This window comes from Ovis canadensis, chromosome 1 (assembly GCF_042477335.2).
Source record: "Ovis canadensis isolate MfBH-ARS-UI-01 breed Bighorn chromosome 1, ARS-UI_OviCan_v2, whole genome shotgun sequence".
Classification (NCBI taxonomy): Eukaryota; Metazoa; Chordata; class Mammalia; order Artiodactyla; family Bovidae; genus Ovis; species Ovis canadensis.
Genome location: NC_091245.1, coordinates 267,671,876 through 267,686,759, shown reverse-complemented (window position 1 = coordinate 267,686,759; position 14,884 = coordinate 267,671,876). Strand labels below are relative to the sequence as shown.

Below are 14,884 nucleotides of genomic sequence, written 5' to 3'. Positions count from 1 at the left end.
CAACCTTGTGGAGTGAGAGGGCCTGGATGACCTTCCCACCCGACTGATCCAGAGAGCTAACAAGGTCAGGACACTAGGAGGTTGAGATGCTGGACTTGAAGAGGACAGTACAGGCCCACCTGGGAGGGGAAAGAAACAGAGTGGGTCTCACAGCTGCCCAGCCCACCCCCTCGAGAATGATTCCAGGACCCAGGCCAGAAACCCAGGTGGAGTGCCATGGATCCCTCAGTTTTAGAGCTGGTCTGCGAATTGGGGGAAGTGTGGGGCAGCTAGTCTGGGGTCAGGATGCCAGAGAGAAGAGAGCTGTTCTGAGGAACTCCCCTGTCCACGGAGGGTCTCCCTTAAGTGTCCCCTGAGAAATGATAAGCAAACAGGTGTGAGGCTGAGCCTGGGAAAACCCATAAAGTTAGCTGGACTGATTTGCAGAGATGAAAGAGAGCCTTGAAAGGACCTGCCCCCACCTGCCTGTGGGAAATATTCAGAAGTCTTAGGACATGGGTTGGCTCTTCCCAAGGATGTTGCCTCAACTCTGAGAGAAAATAGTAGGAATGGAAGAGGAGAAATTAGCACAGACCCCACAGATATTAAAAGGAAATGCAATAAGCAATTAAGGTGATATGGACTCATTCCTTGAAGACACAGATAACCAAAATTCGCTTAAAAAAAAAAAACAAACAGATCTCCTCAATTGCCCTGTATCAACTTAACATATCTTCATTTTTAGGGCAGTTTTAGGTTCACAGCAAAACTGAGTGGGAAGTACAGAGCTCCTATATATCCCTACCCTCACACACGCACAGCCTACCCCACCATCAGTATCTTGTGATTTGATGCATTTGTTACAAATGGGCTACATTCATCATAATGAATAAACCTACCCTGACATGTTAATATCACCCCAAGTCCATAGTTTACATTAGAGTTCACTCTTGCTGTTGCAAGCTTCTATGTCTTTTCATAAATGTATTATAACACCTGTGGAACATTACGGAATAGTTTCCCTGCCCTAAAAGTCCTCTGTGCTCCATCTGTTCATCTCTTCTTCCCTGCTAACCCCTGGCAACCACCCATCTTTTTCCCGACTCCATGGTTGTGTCTTTTCCAGAATGTCGTATCCCTGGAAGCATCAGGAGTGGAAACTTTTCCGATGGGCTTCTTTCACTTAGTAATGTGCACTTACGTTTCCTTCAGGTGCCTTCATGCCTTGATAGCCTTTTTCTATTTTTGTTATTGAGGTATAATATTCATAACACAGAGTTGACAACCTTAATCACTTTAAAGTGTACAGTTCAATGGTATTAAGTACATTCATAACCTTGTGTGACCATCACCACTATCTGCACTCGGAACTCTTTATCTTGCAAAACACACTCTATGCACTTGAAACAAGAATCCCCCTACTTCCTTTCTCACAGCCCCTGGAAAGCATCATTCTACTTTTTGTCTCTAAAGTACTCGTGTAAGTGAAATCACTAAGTATTTGTCTTTTTGTGACTGGCTTATTTATCTTACCATAATGTCCTCATGGTTCATCCATAATAGTGCCAGATTTACTTCCTGTTAAAGGGTAAATAATATTCCATCCTATGTCCATTTATCCCTCAGTGAACACCTGAATGGCTTCCACTTTTCAGCTATTGTGAAAAATGCGTCTATGAATGTGGTTTTACAAATATCTCTTCAAGATTTGCTTTCAATTCTTTTCTTAAAGACCCAGTAGAAATACTGGATCAGACAGTAATTCTACTTTTAATTTGTTGAGGAACCATCATACTGATTTCCACGTAGCTGTACCAGTTCATGTTCCCACCAACAGTGTACAAGTGTTCCAGTTTCTTCACAGTCTTACCAGTTTTATGTTGTTTTTTTAAATAAATGGTCATTATACTAAGAGGTGCAAGGTGGTACCTCACTGTAGTTTTGATTTGCATTTCTCCAATGATTAGTTATATTGAGTATATTTTCATGTGCTTATGGGCCATTTGTATACCTTCATTGGAAAAATGTCTATTCGTGGTCTTTGCTCATTTTTGAGTTAGGTTTTTAGTTCTTATTTTTGAGTTTTGGGAGTTCTCTATACATTCTGGATATCAATCTCTTATCAGATATATGATTTTCAAATGTTTCCTCACATTTCTTTGGGTTACCTTTGTTCTCTGTTGATATACATTTTGATGAAAAATATTTAAAATTTTCGTGAAGTCCAGTTTTTATATTTTCTGATGCTGACTGTGTCATTGGTGTCACATCCAGGAAATGACTGCCAAATTCAAGGCTGTGTAGTTTTATCCTATTTTTCCTTCAAAGAGTTTTATAGTTACAGGTCTTACTTTTAGATTGAGGATCCACTTTGCGTTAATTTTGTATATGATGTTAGAAATCGATCTAAATTCATTCTTATGCAAGTGAATATCCAATTTTCCTAGAACCATTTGTTGAAAAGATTGTCTTTTCTCCAGTGAATGGACTTAAGGCCCTTGTCAAAAATGGTTTGACCTAATGTGTGAGGGTTTATTTTGGATCCTGTATTCTCTTCCATTGAGCTCTATGTCTGACTCTGTGCCAGTACCACTCTATTTCATTACTGTCACTTTGTAGTGAATTTTGAAATCAGGAAGTATGGTTCCTCTGGCTTTGTTCTTTTTCAGGATGGTTTTTTTTTTTTTTTGGTTATGCAAGGTCCCTTAAGATTCCATATGAGTTTTAGAATGAGTTTTTTTTATTTCTGGGAAAAGTCATCAAGATGTTGATAGCAACTGTATTAAATATATAGATTGCTTTGGATAGTAATGACATCTTAACAATATTAAAGCTTCCAATCCATAAATATGGGGTATCTTTCCATTTACTTATGTCTTCATGTATTTCTTTCAACAATGATTTGTACATTTTACTGGATAAGTTTTTGACCTCCTTGATTAATTCCTAAGTATTTTACTTTTTTGATAATATTCTAAATGAAATCATTTTTGTAATTTCCTTTTAGGGTTATTCATTATTAGTGTATAGAAATGCAAGTAAAAATTGACTTTATATCCTGCTGTTTTGCTGAATTCACTTATTAGTTGTAATGGTTTTGTGTGTAGCTATGCAATTTTTAGGATTTTGTATATATGAGGATTATGTATATACAACATCTATGAACAGAGGTGATTTTACTTCTTTTTCAACTTAAATGCCTTTTATTTTTCCTTTTGTCCAGCTGCTCTCCTAGAACTTCCAGGACTGATGAAAACAGTGGCAAAAGTGGGCAAGCCTGCCTTGCTCCTGATCTTAAAAGAAAAGCTTTCAGTCTTTCAACGCCAAGTGTGATGTTTGCTGTGGGTCTTTCAAATGCGTATTTTTTTTTTTTATTATGTTGAGGCGGTTTCCTTCTACCTTCAGTTTGTTGAGTGTTTTTATCATAAAAGGTGTTAAATTTTGTCAAGTGCTTTTTATGCATCAGTTGAGATGATTTTGTATTTCCCCCTCCATTCCATTAATATGGTGTGTTATATTCATTGATTTTCATATCACTTCTTTCACCCTTGCATTCTGCCAGGAGATCTGCCTTGGTTATGGTGTACAGTTCTTTTAATTTGCTGCTGAATTCAGTTTGCTAGTATTTTGATGAGGATTTTTGTAAGAGACTGAATGCTTTTCCTCTAAGAGCAGGAGCCAGACACAGGTGTCTTCTCTCTGCATTCCTTCAACATCATACTTAAGACCACCTCTTGTGCAACAAAATAACAAATACAAGGGTGCATACCGAAGAAATAAAATCATCTCTATGCACAGAGGGTGTGATTGTCCACATTGAAACCCTTAATAATCTACAAAAAGACTGGTAGAAATACATGAGGGTTTAGCAAGTTGAAGAATGCAAGTCTGGGGTAATAAAAATTCATTATATTTCTTGGACTTCCCTGGGAGCTAGGTCGTTAAGAATCCACCTGCCGATGCAGGGGACATGGATTCGACCCCCGACTGGGGAAGATTCCACAGCCTGCACGCCGCCCTTACTGAGGCCCACACACCTAGGGGGCCTCCTAGGCAGCTTAGTGGTAGAGAATCCACCTGCCAGTGCAGAAGACTCAGGCGATGCAGGTTCGATCCTTGGGTGGGGAAAATCCCCTGGAGGGAAATGGCAACCCACTCCAGGATTCTTGCCTGGAAAATCCCATGGACAGTGCAGCCTGGTGGGCCACAGACCATGGGGGTCACAAATAGACACGACTAGCAACTGAGCGTGCATGCATGTACACACTCTAGGACCTGCAAGCTACACCTACTGAGCCCCCCTGCTGCAACCACGGAAGCCTGTGCACCGTGAGCCCAGACTCCACAACAAGGGAAGCCACCGCAATGAGAAAGCCCATGTACTGCATCCAAAAAAGCCTCAGACAGGAAAGAAGACCCAGCACAACCAAAAATAATAATAATAATAAATAAACAAGGAATTTAGAGACTACTTATATTTCTATATAATAGCAATAAAATTGAAATAAGGTTTTTGTTTAAAAGTATGTTAGAATTAAAAACTGAAAACAGGTATAAGTTTTACAGAATATGTACATAATGACATCTATAAAAACACTGATGAAAGAAAAAGAAGACACAGATAAGTGTAGAACTAGACCATGTCTGCATGTTTGAATATCATTATGATGTCAGTTGCCTCCAAACTGGGGCCTCCCTGGTAGTTTAGCTGGTAAAGGATCTGCCTGACATGCAGGATACCCTGGTTTGATTCCTGGGTTGGGAAGATCCCCTGGAGAAGGAATAGACTACCCACTCCAGTACTCTTGGGCTTTCCTGGTGGCTGAGATGTTAGAGAATCTGGTGGCAGTGCAGAAAACATGGGTTTGATCCCTGGCTTGGAAAAATCCCCTGGAGGAGGGCTTGGCAACCCACTCTAGGATTCTTTCTTGGAGAATCCCCATGACAGAGGAGCCTGGCAGGCTACAGTGCACGGGGTCACAAAGAGTTGGACACGACTAAGCGACTAAACACAGCACATCATCTCCAGATTGATCTATAGATTCAAAGTAATTCCAATAACAAATAGGGTTTCTTTGTTGGTATCAATAAGTTGACCCTAAAATTATTTGAAAGGCAAAGGAGCTCAAGGAGCCACAAAATTTGAATGGGGAAAAAAGTTGGAGGTTTTACCCTATCTGACTTCAGTATTTTCCGTAAAGCTATAATAATCAAAACAATCCAATGCTAGCAAAGGTACAGGCCCAGATGAATGATACAGAAAAGAAAAACAGGCCCACACAAGTGAAATCAATTGATTTCTTATAAAAGTGCAAAGGCAGTTTGGAACAATGGATGTCTATATGCAAAACCAAAAAGTAAGCCTTGACCCGTACCTCAATTTTTACTTAATGTAAAACTTTAATCAAAGTTTATCAGAGACCTAAATATAAAATGTGAAAGGTTTAAACTTTCAGAGGAAAACATAGGAGAAAATCTTTGTGACCTTGTGGTTAGGCAGAGTTCTTAGATTGAATACCAAAAGCGCGATCGCTAAAAGACAAAAAGGAATACCCTGGACTTCATCAGTATTAAACTATTTTGTTCATCAAAAGACACTCTTAAAGAATGAAAACACAAGCCATAGACTGGGAGAAAATATTTGCAAATCACACATCTGACTAAAGTCCTTGTATGCAAAATATATAAAGAACACTCAAAATCCAACATCAAGAAAAACTAACAAAGAAAAGGGCCTAAAGATTTGAAGAAATACCAAAGAAGATGCAGGGATGGCAAATAAGCATATAAATGATGCTCCACATGATCACTCATTAGGGAAGTGCAAATTAAAACTGCAACAAAGTCCCCTTCATACTTATGAGAAAGGCTAGAATGAAAAACAGTTAACATGCCAGTGTTGGCAGGGATGTGGAGGAACTGGAGCTTTGATACATAAAATAATGTCATAAATGACACAGCCACTGTGGATAAGTTTGGCAAATAGGTACATTAGAGAACCTCACCATATCACTGGTCCTTGGGGAAATGCAAGTTTGAATTATGCTAAGGTAGTGCAGCTGCTGCTAAGTCACGTCAGTCACGTCTGATTCAGTGCGACCCCATAGATGGCAGCCCACTAGGCTCCTCTATCCCTAGGATTCTCCAGGCAAGAACCCTGGAGTGGGTTGTCATTTCCTTCTCCAGTGCATGAAAGTGAAAAGTGAAAGTGAAGTCGCTCAGTCATGTCTGCCTCTTAGCGACCCCAAGGACTGCAGCCTACCAAGCTTCTCTATGGGATTTTCCAGGCAAGAGTACTGGAGTGGGTCGCCAGTGCCTTCTCTGAAACTAAGGTACTACTGCATACCTATTGTTGTTAGGTCACTAAATGAAGTGAAGTGGAGTGAAAGTTGCTTAGTTGTGTCTGACTCTTAATTCTCCAGGCCAGAATACTGGAGTGGCTAGCTGCCGGGGTCCAGCCCCGGTGTATCCAGGGAATTCGAAGGTGGGGACGGAGTCGGCATCCTGGAAAAAACTTATTTAATTATAGATATAGAGGGAGATTAGGAACAGATAGTGTAGTAGAAAAAGAGGCTGAATTCAGATAGGAAAATGGGGAGCGAGAAAAAGACGACACGGGGGAATCAGTCTTTCCGGAAACTGATCCGATTTCTTTATTTTTCAGGTTTGTTTATATACCTTTTTGTTATACATAGGGATGAACACAGAGTCACGCGGGGGTCAGCAGACCTGACCCTTGTCACAATCAGGTGCTTCATATAAAATTATACAAAGGTCTTATGAGTTTCATCATCTTTTAGCCATGAGGTCTGCTGACATTTTATGGCCCTTTCTGATACCGGTCAGTTAACCAGAAAACTTATTTTTCCAGGGGTGATTTTTTCTTAAATCAGGCGCCACCCTCCAAATAAAGTTGCATTCCTATAGGGTGAGGGTGTAGTGAGTTACAATCAAGAAAGGAATTTACTTAACCTAAGGTTTAACATGATTAATCTGAAAGGTTAATACTTATTTCTCCTATATGCTAGTTATATTCATTATAAGGACAGGAAGGAATATGGAGATTTAGCAGCAAATATTGGCTCAACAAATGTAAACCCTTCACCAATGTTCCCCTTAAGATCTGTTTTGTCTTAAGATAGTGATAAAGTTACATAGCATAGTGATTTATAGTGATTTATAACAAAGTACAGTGATCTATAACAAAAGAGAAGATTCATTAACTCAAGAAGTCTAGTATGCTAACATCAAAAAACTATATTTCCTTTTCTATATTCCAAATATATTGATTAATATATTCCCAGGTGCCTAAGGATATGGAGGCCTGATGGCAATCATTGACTCATCAATGAAAAAAGCCCTACGCTAATACAGCAAACTCTCTGTGCTGTTTATGGCTGAGAGGCTGTCACACAAGCTAGTCTGTCAGCAGAGAGGTTTGACCTGAGACATCCTTGTCACACCCAGGGCAGGGAATTAGCAGTAATTATTGGCAGGACAAATGAAAAAACCCTTCACCAATATAATTCCTAATCAACCTACTAATGCTATACTAACAATCTTCTAACTTCTCAAAAGAGTCTGTATTTAGGAAGTTTTAAAACATCCCGTGCCTCTCACAGTTGGGAGGCTGTAAACAATCACATGCGGCCGGACAAGCCTGATCAGGCAGGCCAGAGAACCTCCAGAGTTTGTAAGCTGAAACACTCTTATCACGCCCAGGAATTTTTATTAACTGGAGCTGCAAGTTAACTCCTTCTCTGAGAGAAATGGTTATGGGGGATAGCTCCCCGTAAAGTACTCTGGTTTTGGGGGTAGATGCTCGGGAACAGGGGGTTTCATGAGGCTTGATCACACCTTTGCGTATGCCAAGCTTCCTTCCTCATGGCCTTTGCCATGGGCAGAGTTCCTCACGCTGGCTCCCAACAGCTAGATTTTCCCTTCTCCAGGAGAGCTTCCCAACCCAGGGATCGAACCCAGGTCTCCCGCATTGCAGGCAGATTCTTTACCAGCTGAGCCATAAGGGAAGTCCAAGAACACTGGAATGGGTAGCCTATCCCTTCTCCAGCAGATCTTCCCGACCCAGGAATTGAACCGGGGTCTCCTGCATTGCAGGTGGATTCTTTACCAACTGAGCTATGAGGGAAGCCCTGTTTAGTCACTAAGTTGAGTTTAACTGTTTGCGACGCCATGGACTGTAGCCTGCCAGGCTCCCCTGTCCATGGGATTTCCAGGGAAGAATACTGGAGTGGGTTGCTATTTCCCTCTTCAGAGGATTTTCCCACCCAGGAGATCGGACTCACAGCTCCTGCATTGGCAGGTGGACTCTTTACCACCGAGCCATCTGGGAAGCCCTCATGCCTATTAGAACAGCCAAAATTAAAACCCTCACAATATTGACTGTTGGCCAAGGATATGCAGCCACGAGAATGTTCACGCATTGCTGGTGGGAATGCAGAATGGCATAGCCACTTGGGGAAAGAGCTTAGCAGGTTCCTATCAAGCCAAACCTACAGTTCCCATCCAATCCAGCTATGCTGCACCTGGGTGTTTATCCTAGAGGAATGAAAACACGATCACAAAGAAACCTGTACACAAAGAACGTAGACAGCAGGTTTGTTCATAATCACCAAAGACAGGAAGTCATGAGAATGTCTCCCAGCTGTGCAGTGAACAAATGGGGGAGCCCCTCACCCCGGACACCGTGCAGCAGGAAAGGGGATGAGCCCGGATGCACACGGCACCACGGCCACTGCATTTTCAGAGCGAAAGAAGCCAGACCCCAAAGGCCACCCAGTGTACGATTCCATGTATGTGACCTCCTGGAAAAGCCACAGCTGCAGGGATCTTGAATCAGCATTTGCCTGGGGCTTTGGGCCGAGGGAGGAGCTGACTCCAGTGGACAGGAGTGTGGGGGCCTGTATGGTCTGGTGGGGGTGTGTCTGCGTTTGTGAAAACTCAGAGAACTATGCATGGCAAAGAGGGGGTCGAAGGCCAGAGGGGCAGGGCAGCCAGCAGGCACTTATTCTACAGGGCCAAGCCGGTGGACCTCCTCTCCCTCCGTCTGCTTTTTGGTGACTTGTTGTTCTTTATTATTGTTTTTTATATGTGCCTGCCTTTGGGCTCGCTCTTTTTCTGGACCATGTACTCTTGAGGTAGTTTGTGTAGATAATGTACGAGTGGCTTCTTTTCAGGATAGCTGTCTTATCCGAAGTGCTCTAATCTCCATCTGCCTGATAATCCACTTTCCTCAGACTTTCAAGATTTGGTTGCACTCTCTTCAGGTATGTTGACTGGCGAGGAAAGTCGGATGCCAAACCTCTGGAAGCTTTCAGGCTGTTTCCGCGTATTTGGCGTCAGACATTTCACCAGTGTGTCAGATACGCACCGTATCTGTCCTAGTTTGGTCAGAGTTCCGGATCTGAAGCCCAGGTTTCCCTCCCTTCTCTCCGGAGAACGCTCTGCTTCTCCCTTCGCTGTGCACGTTCTGACCCTGGAGACCCAGTCTGATGGGGAGGGACCTTCCCTCCTTCCTGCTCTGTGCTTGAGACATGCCTTGTTCTTCTCACTCACCCCTTCCCCGTCTGATGGGGAGGGACCTTCCCTCCTTCCTGCTCTGTGCTTGAGACATGCCTTGTTCTTCTCACTCACCCTTCTCCCTTTGGCTGGTCTGTCCACGGTTCAGCCCTGCTGCTTGAGAGGGACGTCTGACAGCAGGGGACAGCACTGTCCCAACTGTGAGCTCTGCGATGCCAAGTCACAGAGACAGGGGTTCACAGCCAACACCTGAGAGCAATAGAGACAGGTGGGAGAGGGGACACACACGGTGGGGCTTCGGGACCATAGATTAATCCTGTGTTTGCTGAGAGAACCTCACCCAGCTCAGGGTGATCCAGCCCTCAACCAGGACATGCATTTTACTAGCAGCAAATTCTTGTGTAAATAAACAAGAAGAAATAGGGGCTCAAAACACCAACAAGGAAAGGGAAGCCTCAGGGAGCCTTCAGCTGGCCCTGCACGCACCTGGACGGGGTATAAAAGGCCCACAGCCCTGAGCAGCGCTCCCTCACACACACACTCACTCACACACACTCACACCTCACCTCCTCCAGCTCCACCGCCTCCACCATGGCTTCCTCCGCCCTGTCTGTCTGCTCCAGTGACCTGAGCTACGGCAGCCGGGTCTGCCTGCCCGGGTCCTGTGACTCCTACACCGGCTCCTCCTGGCAGGTGGACGACTGTCCAGAGAGCTGCTGCGAGCCCCCCTGCTGTGCCCCCAGCTGCTGCACCCCGGCCCCCCGCCTGACCCTCCTCTGTGCCCCTGTGAGCTGCGAATCGAGCCCCTGCTCCCAGCCAGCCTGCAGCAGCTCCTGCCTGGACTTGTACTGCCAGCAGTCTAGCTGCCAGCCCTCCTGCTGCACCTCGTCCCCCTGCCAGCAGGCCTGCTGTGAGCCTGTCTGCTGCACACCCGTCTGCTGCAGGCCCATCTGCTGCAGGCCTGTCTGCTGCAGGCCCGTCTCCTGCAGGCCCGTCTCCTGCAGGCCTGTCTGCTGCACACCCGTCTGTTGCACACCCCTCTGCTGCAGGCCCGTCTGCTGTGAGTCCTCCCCCTGCTCAGCGTCCTTGTGCTGCCAGCCCAACCCCTGCTCCTCAGTCAGATGCAGACCCTCCTCCTCCGTGTCCCTCCTCTGCCGTCCTGTGTGCCGCCCTGCATGCTACGTGCCCACCTCCTCCTGCCAGCCCAGCTGCTGCCGCCCAGCCTCCTGCCTGTCCCTGCTCTGCCAGCCCAAGTGCTCCCGCCCTGCCTGCTGCGTCCGAACCTCGGCCCCAGAGCCCAGTTGCTGACCTGGCACATTGCCAACTCCTTCCAGGGCCAATGCTGGCTTTCACCTGAAATTTCTGTAGCCTTGAATCCAGTCTGGGGTCTCCTTCTGCCCCAGAATTTCCTGTGAGCTGCCTTGGCTGGCTCCTGGTTCCCTCCAGGCCCTGGGTGTCAGCCAGCATCCTGCTCTCCATCCTTGTTGGTCATGGATTTTGTCCTGACCTAGGTGAGGGGGTCTGCCTGCTAACAAATAAAGTCATTGTCATGCCCTCTCTGTGCCTTGAGTGCATATCTCTTCAAACCCTGGGAAAGACCTTTGTTGTGGAGAGTGGTCTGGGCTGTGTTAGAAACCTGGCCTTGAGTTGTATCCAGGACAGTGACATCACCAGGCACAGGTAACAGCACCCGGCTACTCTCTGCCAGGGTGTCCTGAGGACATAGTTCCACTGAAGCCTTCAGTCCAGAGTATCCTGCTCACCTGTAGACCCCTGCATGAAGTGAGTGATGGGGTGGGAATGGGGCACAGGTTCAAGCCCTGGGCTTGCACACTGGGAACATGGGGGTTCCCTAGGGACAAAGGAGACCCCATTTAGTAAACATTTGCCTGGAATACATAAAGCTTACCCCAGAAACAGCTTCAGACAGGCTGGTGCCAGCCGTTCCCTAGTGCCCTGGACACGAGTGTGAATTCTTCCCTCTGTGTGTGAAGGTCTCGATGGTGAGAGCCACATGCAGTGATGTTGGGAGCCTGTGTGAGTCAGGGTTCTCCAGAGAAAGGACCAATAGGCATGTGCACATATGCAGAGATTGATGTTGAGAAGCTGGCTCACACCCTTTGGAGGCGGGCAAGATCCAAATCTGCAGGGTGAGCTTCCAGGAAGAGTTGGTGTTGCAGCTACAAATGACCTGCTGGTAGAATCTCTTTCTCCTTGGGGACTTCAGTCTGGTCTCAAGGTCTCCAGCTGCTTGGATGTGGCCCACCCGCATTTTGTAGGGCAGTCTGTTTTACTCAGAGTCCACTGATTTCAGTATTGATCTCACCTAAGAAGCAACTGTGTCATGACATCCAGACATGTTTACCCAGACAACTGGGCACCATGGCCTGGTCAGCTGACACTTGAAACTATCCATCACAGGGACCGACAGCCAAAGGGGATGGGCTATTTGGAAATGGCAGGTGCTCTCAGGAATTCAAGTATTAAGGCAGCTATCCCTCTGGGGAAATATGGGGAGGAGAAACATATGCTGGCCCTTTGGGACAGTGCTGGGTAGGTAGACACCTGCAGGGCAGTGTGAAGGGCCTTGACTGGGGCCTCAGATGTAATTGTACCTATTATAATATGCATGCATGTGTGCTGAGATGCTTCAAGCGTGTCTGATTCTTTGTGACCTTATGGACCATAAGCTGCCCGACTCTTCTGTCCATGAGCTTCTCCAGGCAGGAGTACAGGAGTGGGCCTCTGTGCCCTCCTCCAGGGGCTCTTCCTGACCCAGGGATCAAATCTGTGTCTGCTGCAGTACCTGCTGGCAGGCGAATTCTTTACTGTTGAGCCACAGGGGAAGACCAACTGATATAAGAAACACATTTAAAAGTGAAAAAAGACAGGGAGAGTTTGTTTAATTACATTTTATTAAACCCAGCATATGCAAAATGTTAAAAGAGATGTGAATACCAGACCACCTTACCTGTCTCCTGAGAAACCTGTATATGGGTCAAGAGGCAATGATTAGAACTGGATATGTAAGAGTGGACTGGTTCCAAATTGGGAAAGGAGTATCAAGGCTGTATATTGTCACCCTACTTATTTAGCTTATATGCAGGGTACATCATATGAAATGCCAGGCAGGATGAAGTACAAGCTGGAATCAAGATGGCTAAGAGAAATATCAACAAGCTCAGTTATGCAGATGATACCACCCTTATGGCAGAAAGTGAAGAGAAACTAAAGAGCCTCTTGATGAGGGTGAAAGAGGAGAGTGAAAAAGCTGATGAAACTCAACATTCAAAAAACGAAGATCATGGCATCTGGTCCCATCATTTCATGGCAAATAGATGGGGAAACAATGGAAACAGTAACAGATTTTATTTCTCAGGGGGGGCTCCAACATCACTGCAAATGGCTGTGATTTCATGACTGCAGCCATGAAATGAAAAGATGCTTGCTCTTTAAAAGAAAAGCTATGACCGACCTAGACAGCATATTAAGAAGCAGAGGCATTACTTCGCCAACAAAGGTCTGTCTAGTCAAAGCTGTAGTTTTTCCATTAGTCATGTATGTATGTGAGCGTTGGACTGTGAAGAAAGCTGAGCACCAAAGAACTGATGATTTTGAACTATGGTGTTGGAGAAGACTCTTGAGAATCCCTTGGACAGCAAGGAGATCAAGCCTGAATATTGATTGGAAGGACTGATGCTAAAGCTGAAGCTCCTATACTTTGGCCACCTGATATGAAGAACTGACTCATTAGACAAGACTCTATTGTTGCGAAAGACTGATGGCAAAAGGAGAAGCGGGTAGCAGAGGGTGAGATGCTTAGATAGCATCATCGACTTAGTGGGTATGAATTTGAGCAAACTCTTTTTACTTCAAGATAGTGGAGGACAGAGGAGCCTGGTGAGCTGCAGTCCACAGGGTTGCAAAGAACTGGACTTAACTTAATGACTGATCAGCAACAATCTAAAAGCTTAGCATTTCAAAACATCTGATATTAATGAAGTATCAGAACCTCACCAGGGTCACTGCCTGGGAAGGACCAGACTTTGTGTGTACCCAACAGAACCCATCACTCTGGCTGTTTAGACTTTTCTTCCTTTCCTTCTCACCTACACCTGCCCAGTTCCCCATGTGCTCCTGTATGTTTCCTCTCTTGGCCATTTGTCTTCTTTCTTTCTGGTTTTTGCTCTTCAGGTTTTTTTAATCTGGACCTTTTTTAAAGTCTGTCTTTCTTTATTTTTATTTATTTATTTATTTTTAGTTTACAATACTGTATTGGTTTTGCCATACATTGACATGAATCCACCACGGGTGTACATGAGTTCCCAATCCTGAACGCTCCTCCCACCCCCCTCCCCATGTCATCTCTCTGGATCATTCCCGTGCACCAGCCCCAAGCATCCTGTATCCTGTATCGAACCTAGATTGGTGATTCGTTTCTTACATAATAGTATACATGTTTCAATGCCATTCTCCCAAATCATCCCACCCTCTCCCTCTACCACAGAGTCCAAAAGTCTGTTCTATACATCTGTGTCTTTTGCTGTCTCGCATACAGGGTTGTCATTACCATCTTTCTAAATTCCATATATATGCATTAGTATACTGTGTTGGTGTTTTTCTTTCTGGCTTACTTCACTCTGTATAATCGGCTCCAGTTTCATCCACCTCATTAGAACTGATTCAAATGTATTCTTTTTAATGGCTGAGTATTACTCCATTGTGTATATGTACCACAGCTTTCTTATCCATTCTTCTGCTGATGGACATCTAGGTTGCTTCCATGTCCTGGCTATTATAAACAGTGCTGCGATGAACATTGGGGTACACGTGTCTCTTTCAATTCTGGTTTCCTCGGTGTGTATGCCCAGCACTGGGATTGCTGGGTCATAAGGCAGTTCTATTTGCAGCTTTTAAAGGAATCTCCACACTGTTCTCCATAGTGGCTGTACTAGTTTGCATTCCCACCAACAGTGTAAGAGGGTTCCCTTTTCTCCACACCCTCTTCAGCATTTATTGCTTGTAGACTTTTGGATCACAGCCATTCTGACTGGTGTGAAATGGTACCTCATTGTGGTCTTGGTTTGCATTTCTCTGATAATGAGTGATGTTGAGCATCTTTTCATGTGTTTGTTAGCCATCTGTATGTCTTCCTTGGAGAAATGTCTGTTTAGTTCTTTGGCTCATTTTTTGCTTGGGTCGTTTATTTTTCTGGAATTGAGCTGCAGGAGTTGCTTGTATATTTTTGAGATTAGTTGTTTGTCAGTTGCTTCATTTGCTATTATTTTCTCCCATTCCGAAGGATGTCTTTTCACCTTGCTTATAGTTTCCTTTGTTGTGTAGAAGCTTTTAATTAGATCCCATTTGT

At 44.7% G+C, this 14,884-nt stretch overlaps 2 protein-coding genes across 4 annotated transcripts in view; both read left to right on the top strand.

Annotated features, from left to right (window-relative positions):
• Positions 1–14,884, top strand: part of TSPEAR (thrombospondin type laminin G domain and EAR repeats) — a 170,857-nt gene that overhangs the window by 105,323 nt on the left and 50,650 nt on the right. The gene's annotated exons all lie outside the window — the stretch shown is intronic.
• On the top strand, positions 10,108–10,927 carry LOC138427173 (keratin-associated protein 10-8-like). The gene has a single exon (XM_069566532.1). It carries the CDS (start codon positions 10,108–10,110, stop codon positions 10,822–10,824), a length of 717 nt encoding a protein of 238 aa, XP_069422633.1. The 3' UTR covers positions 10,825–10,927.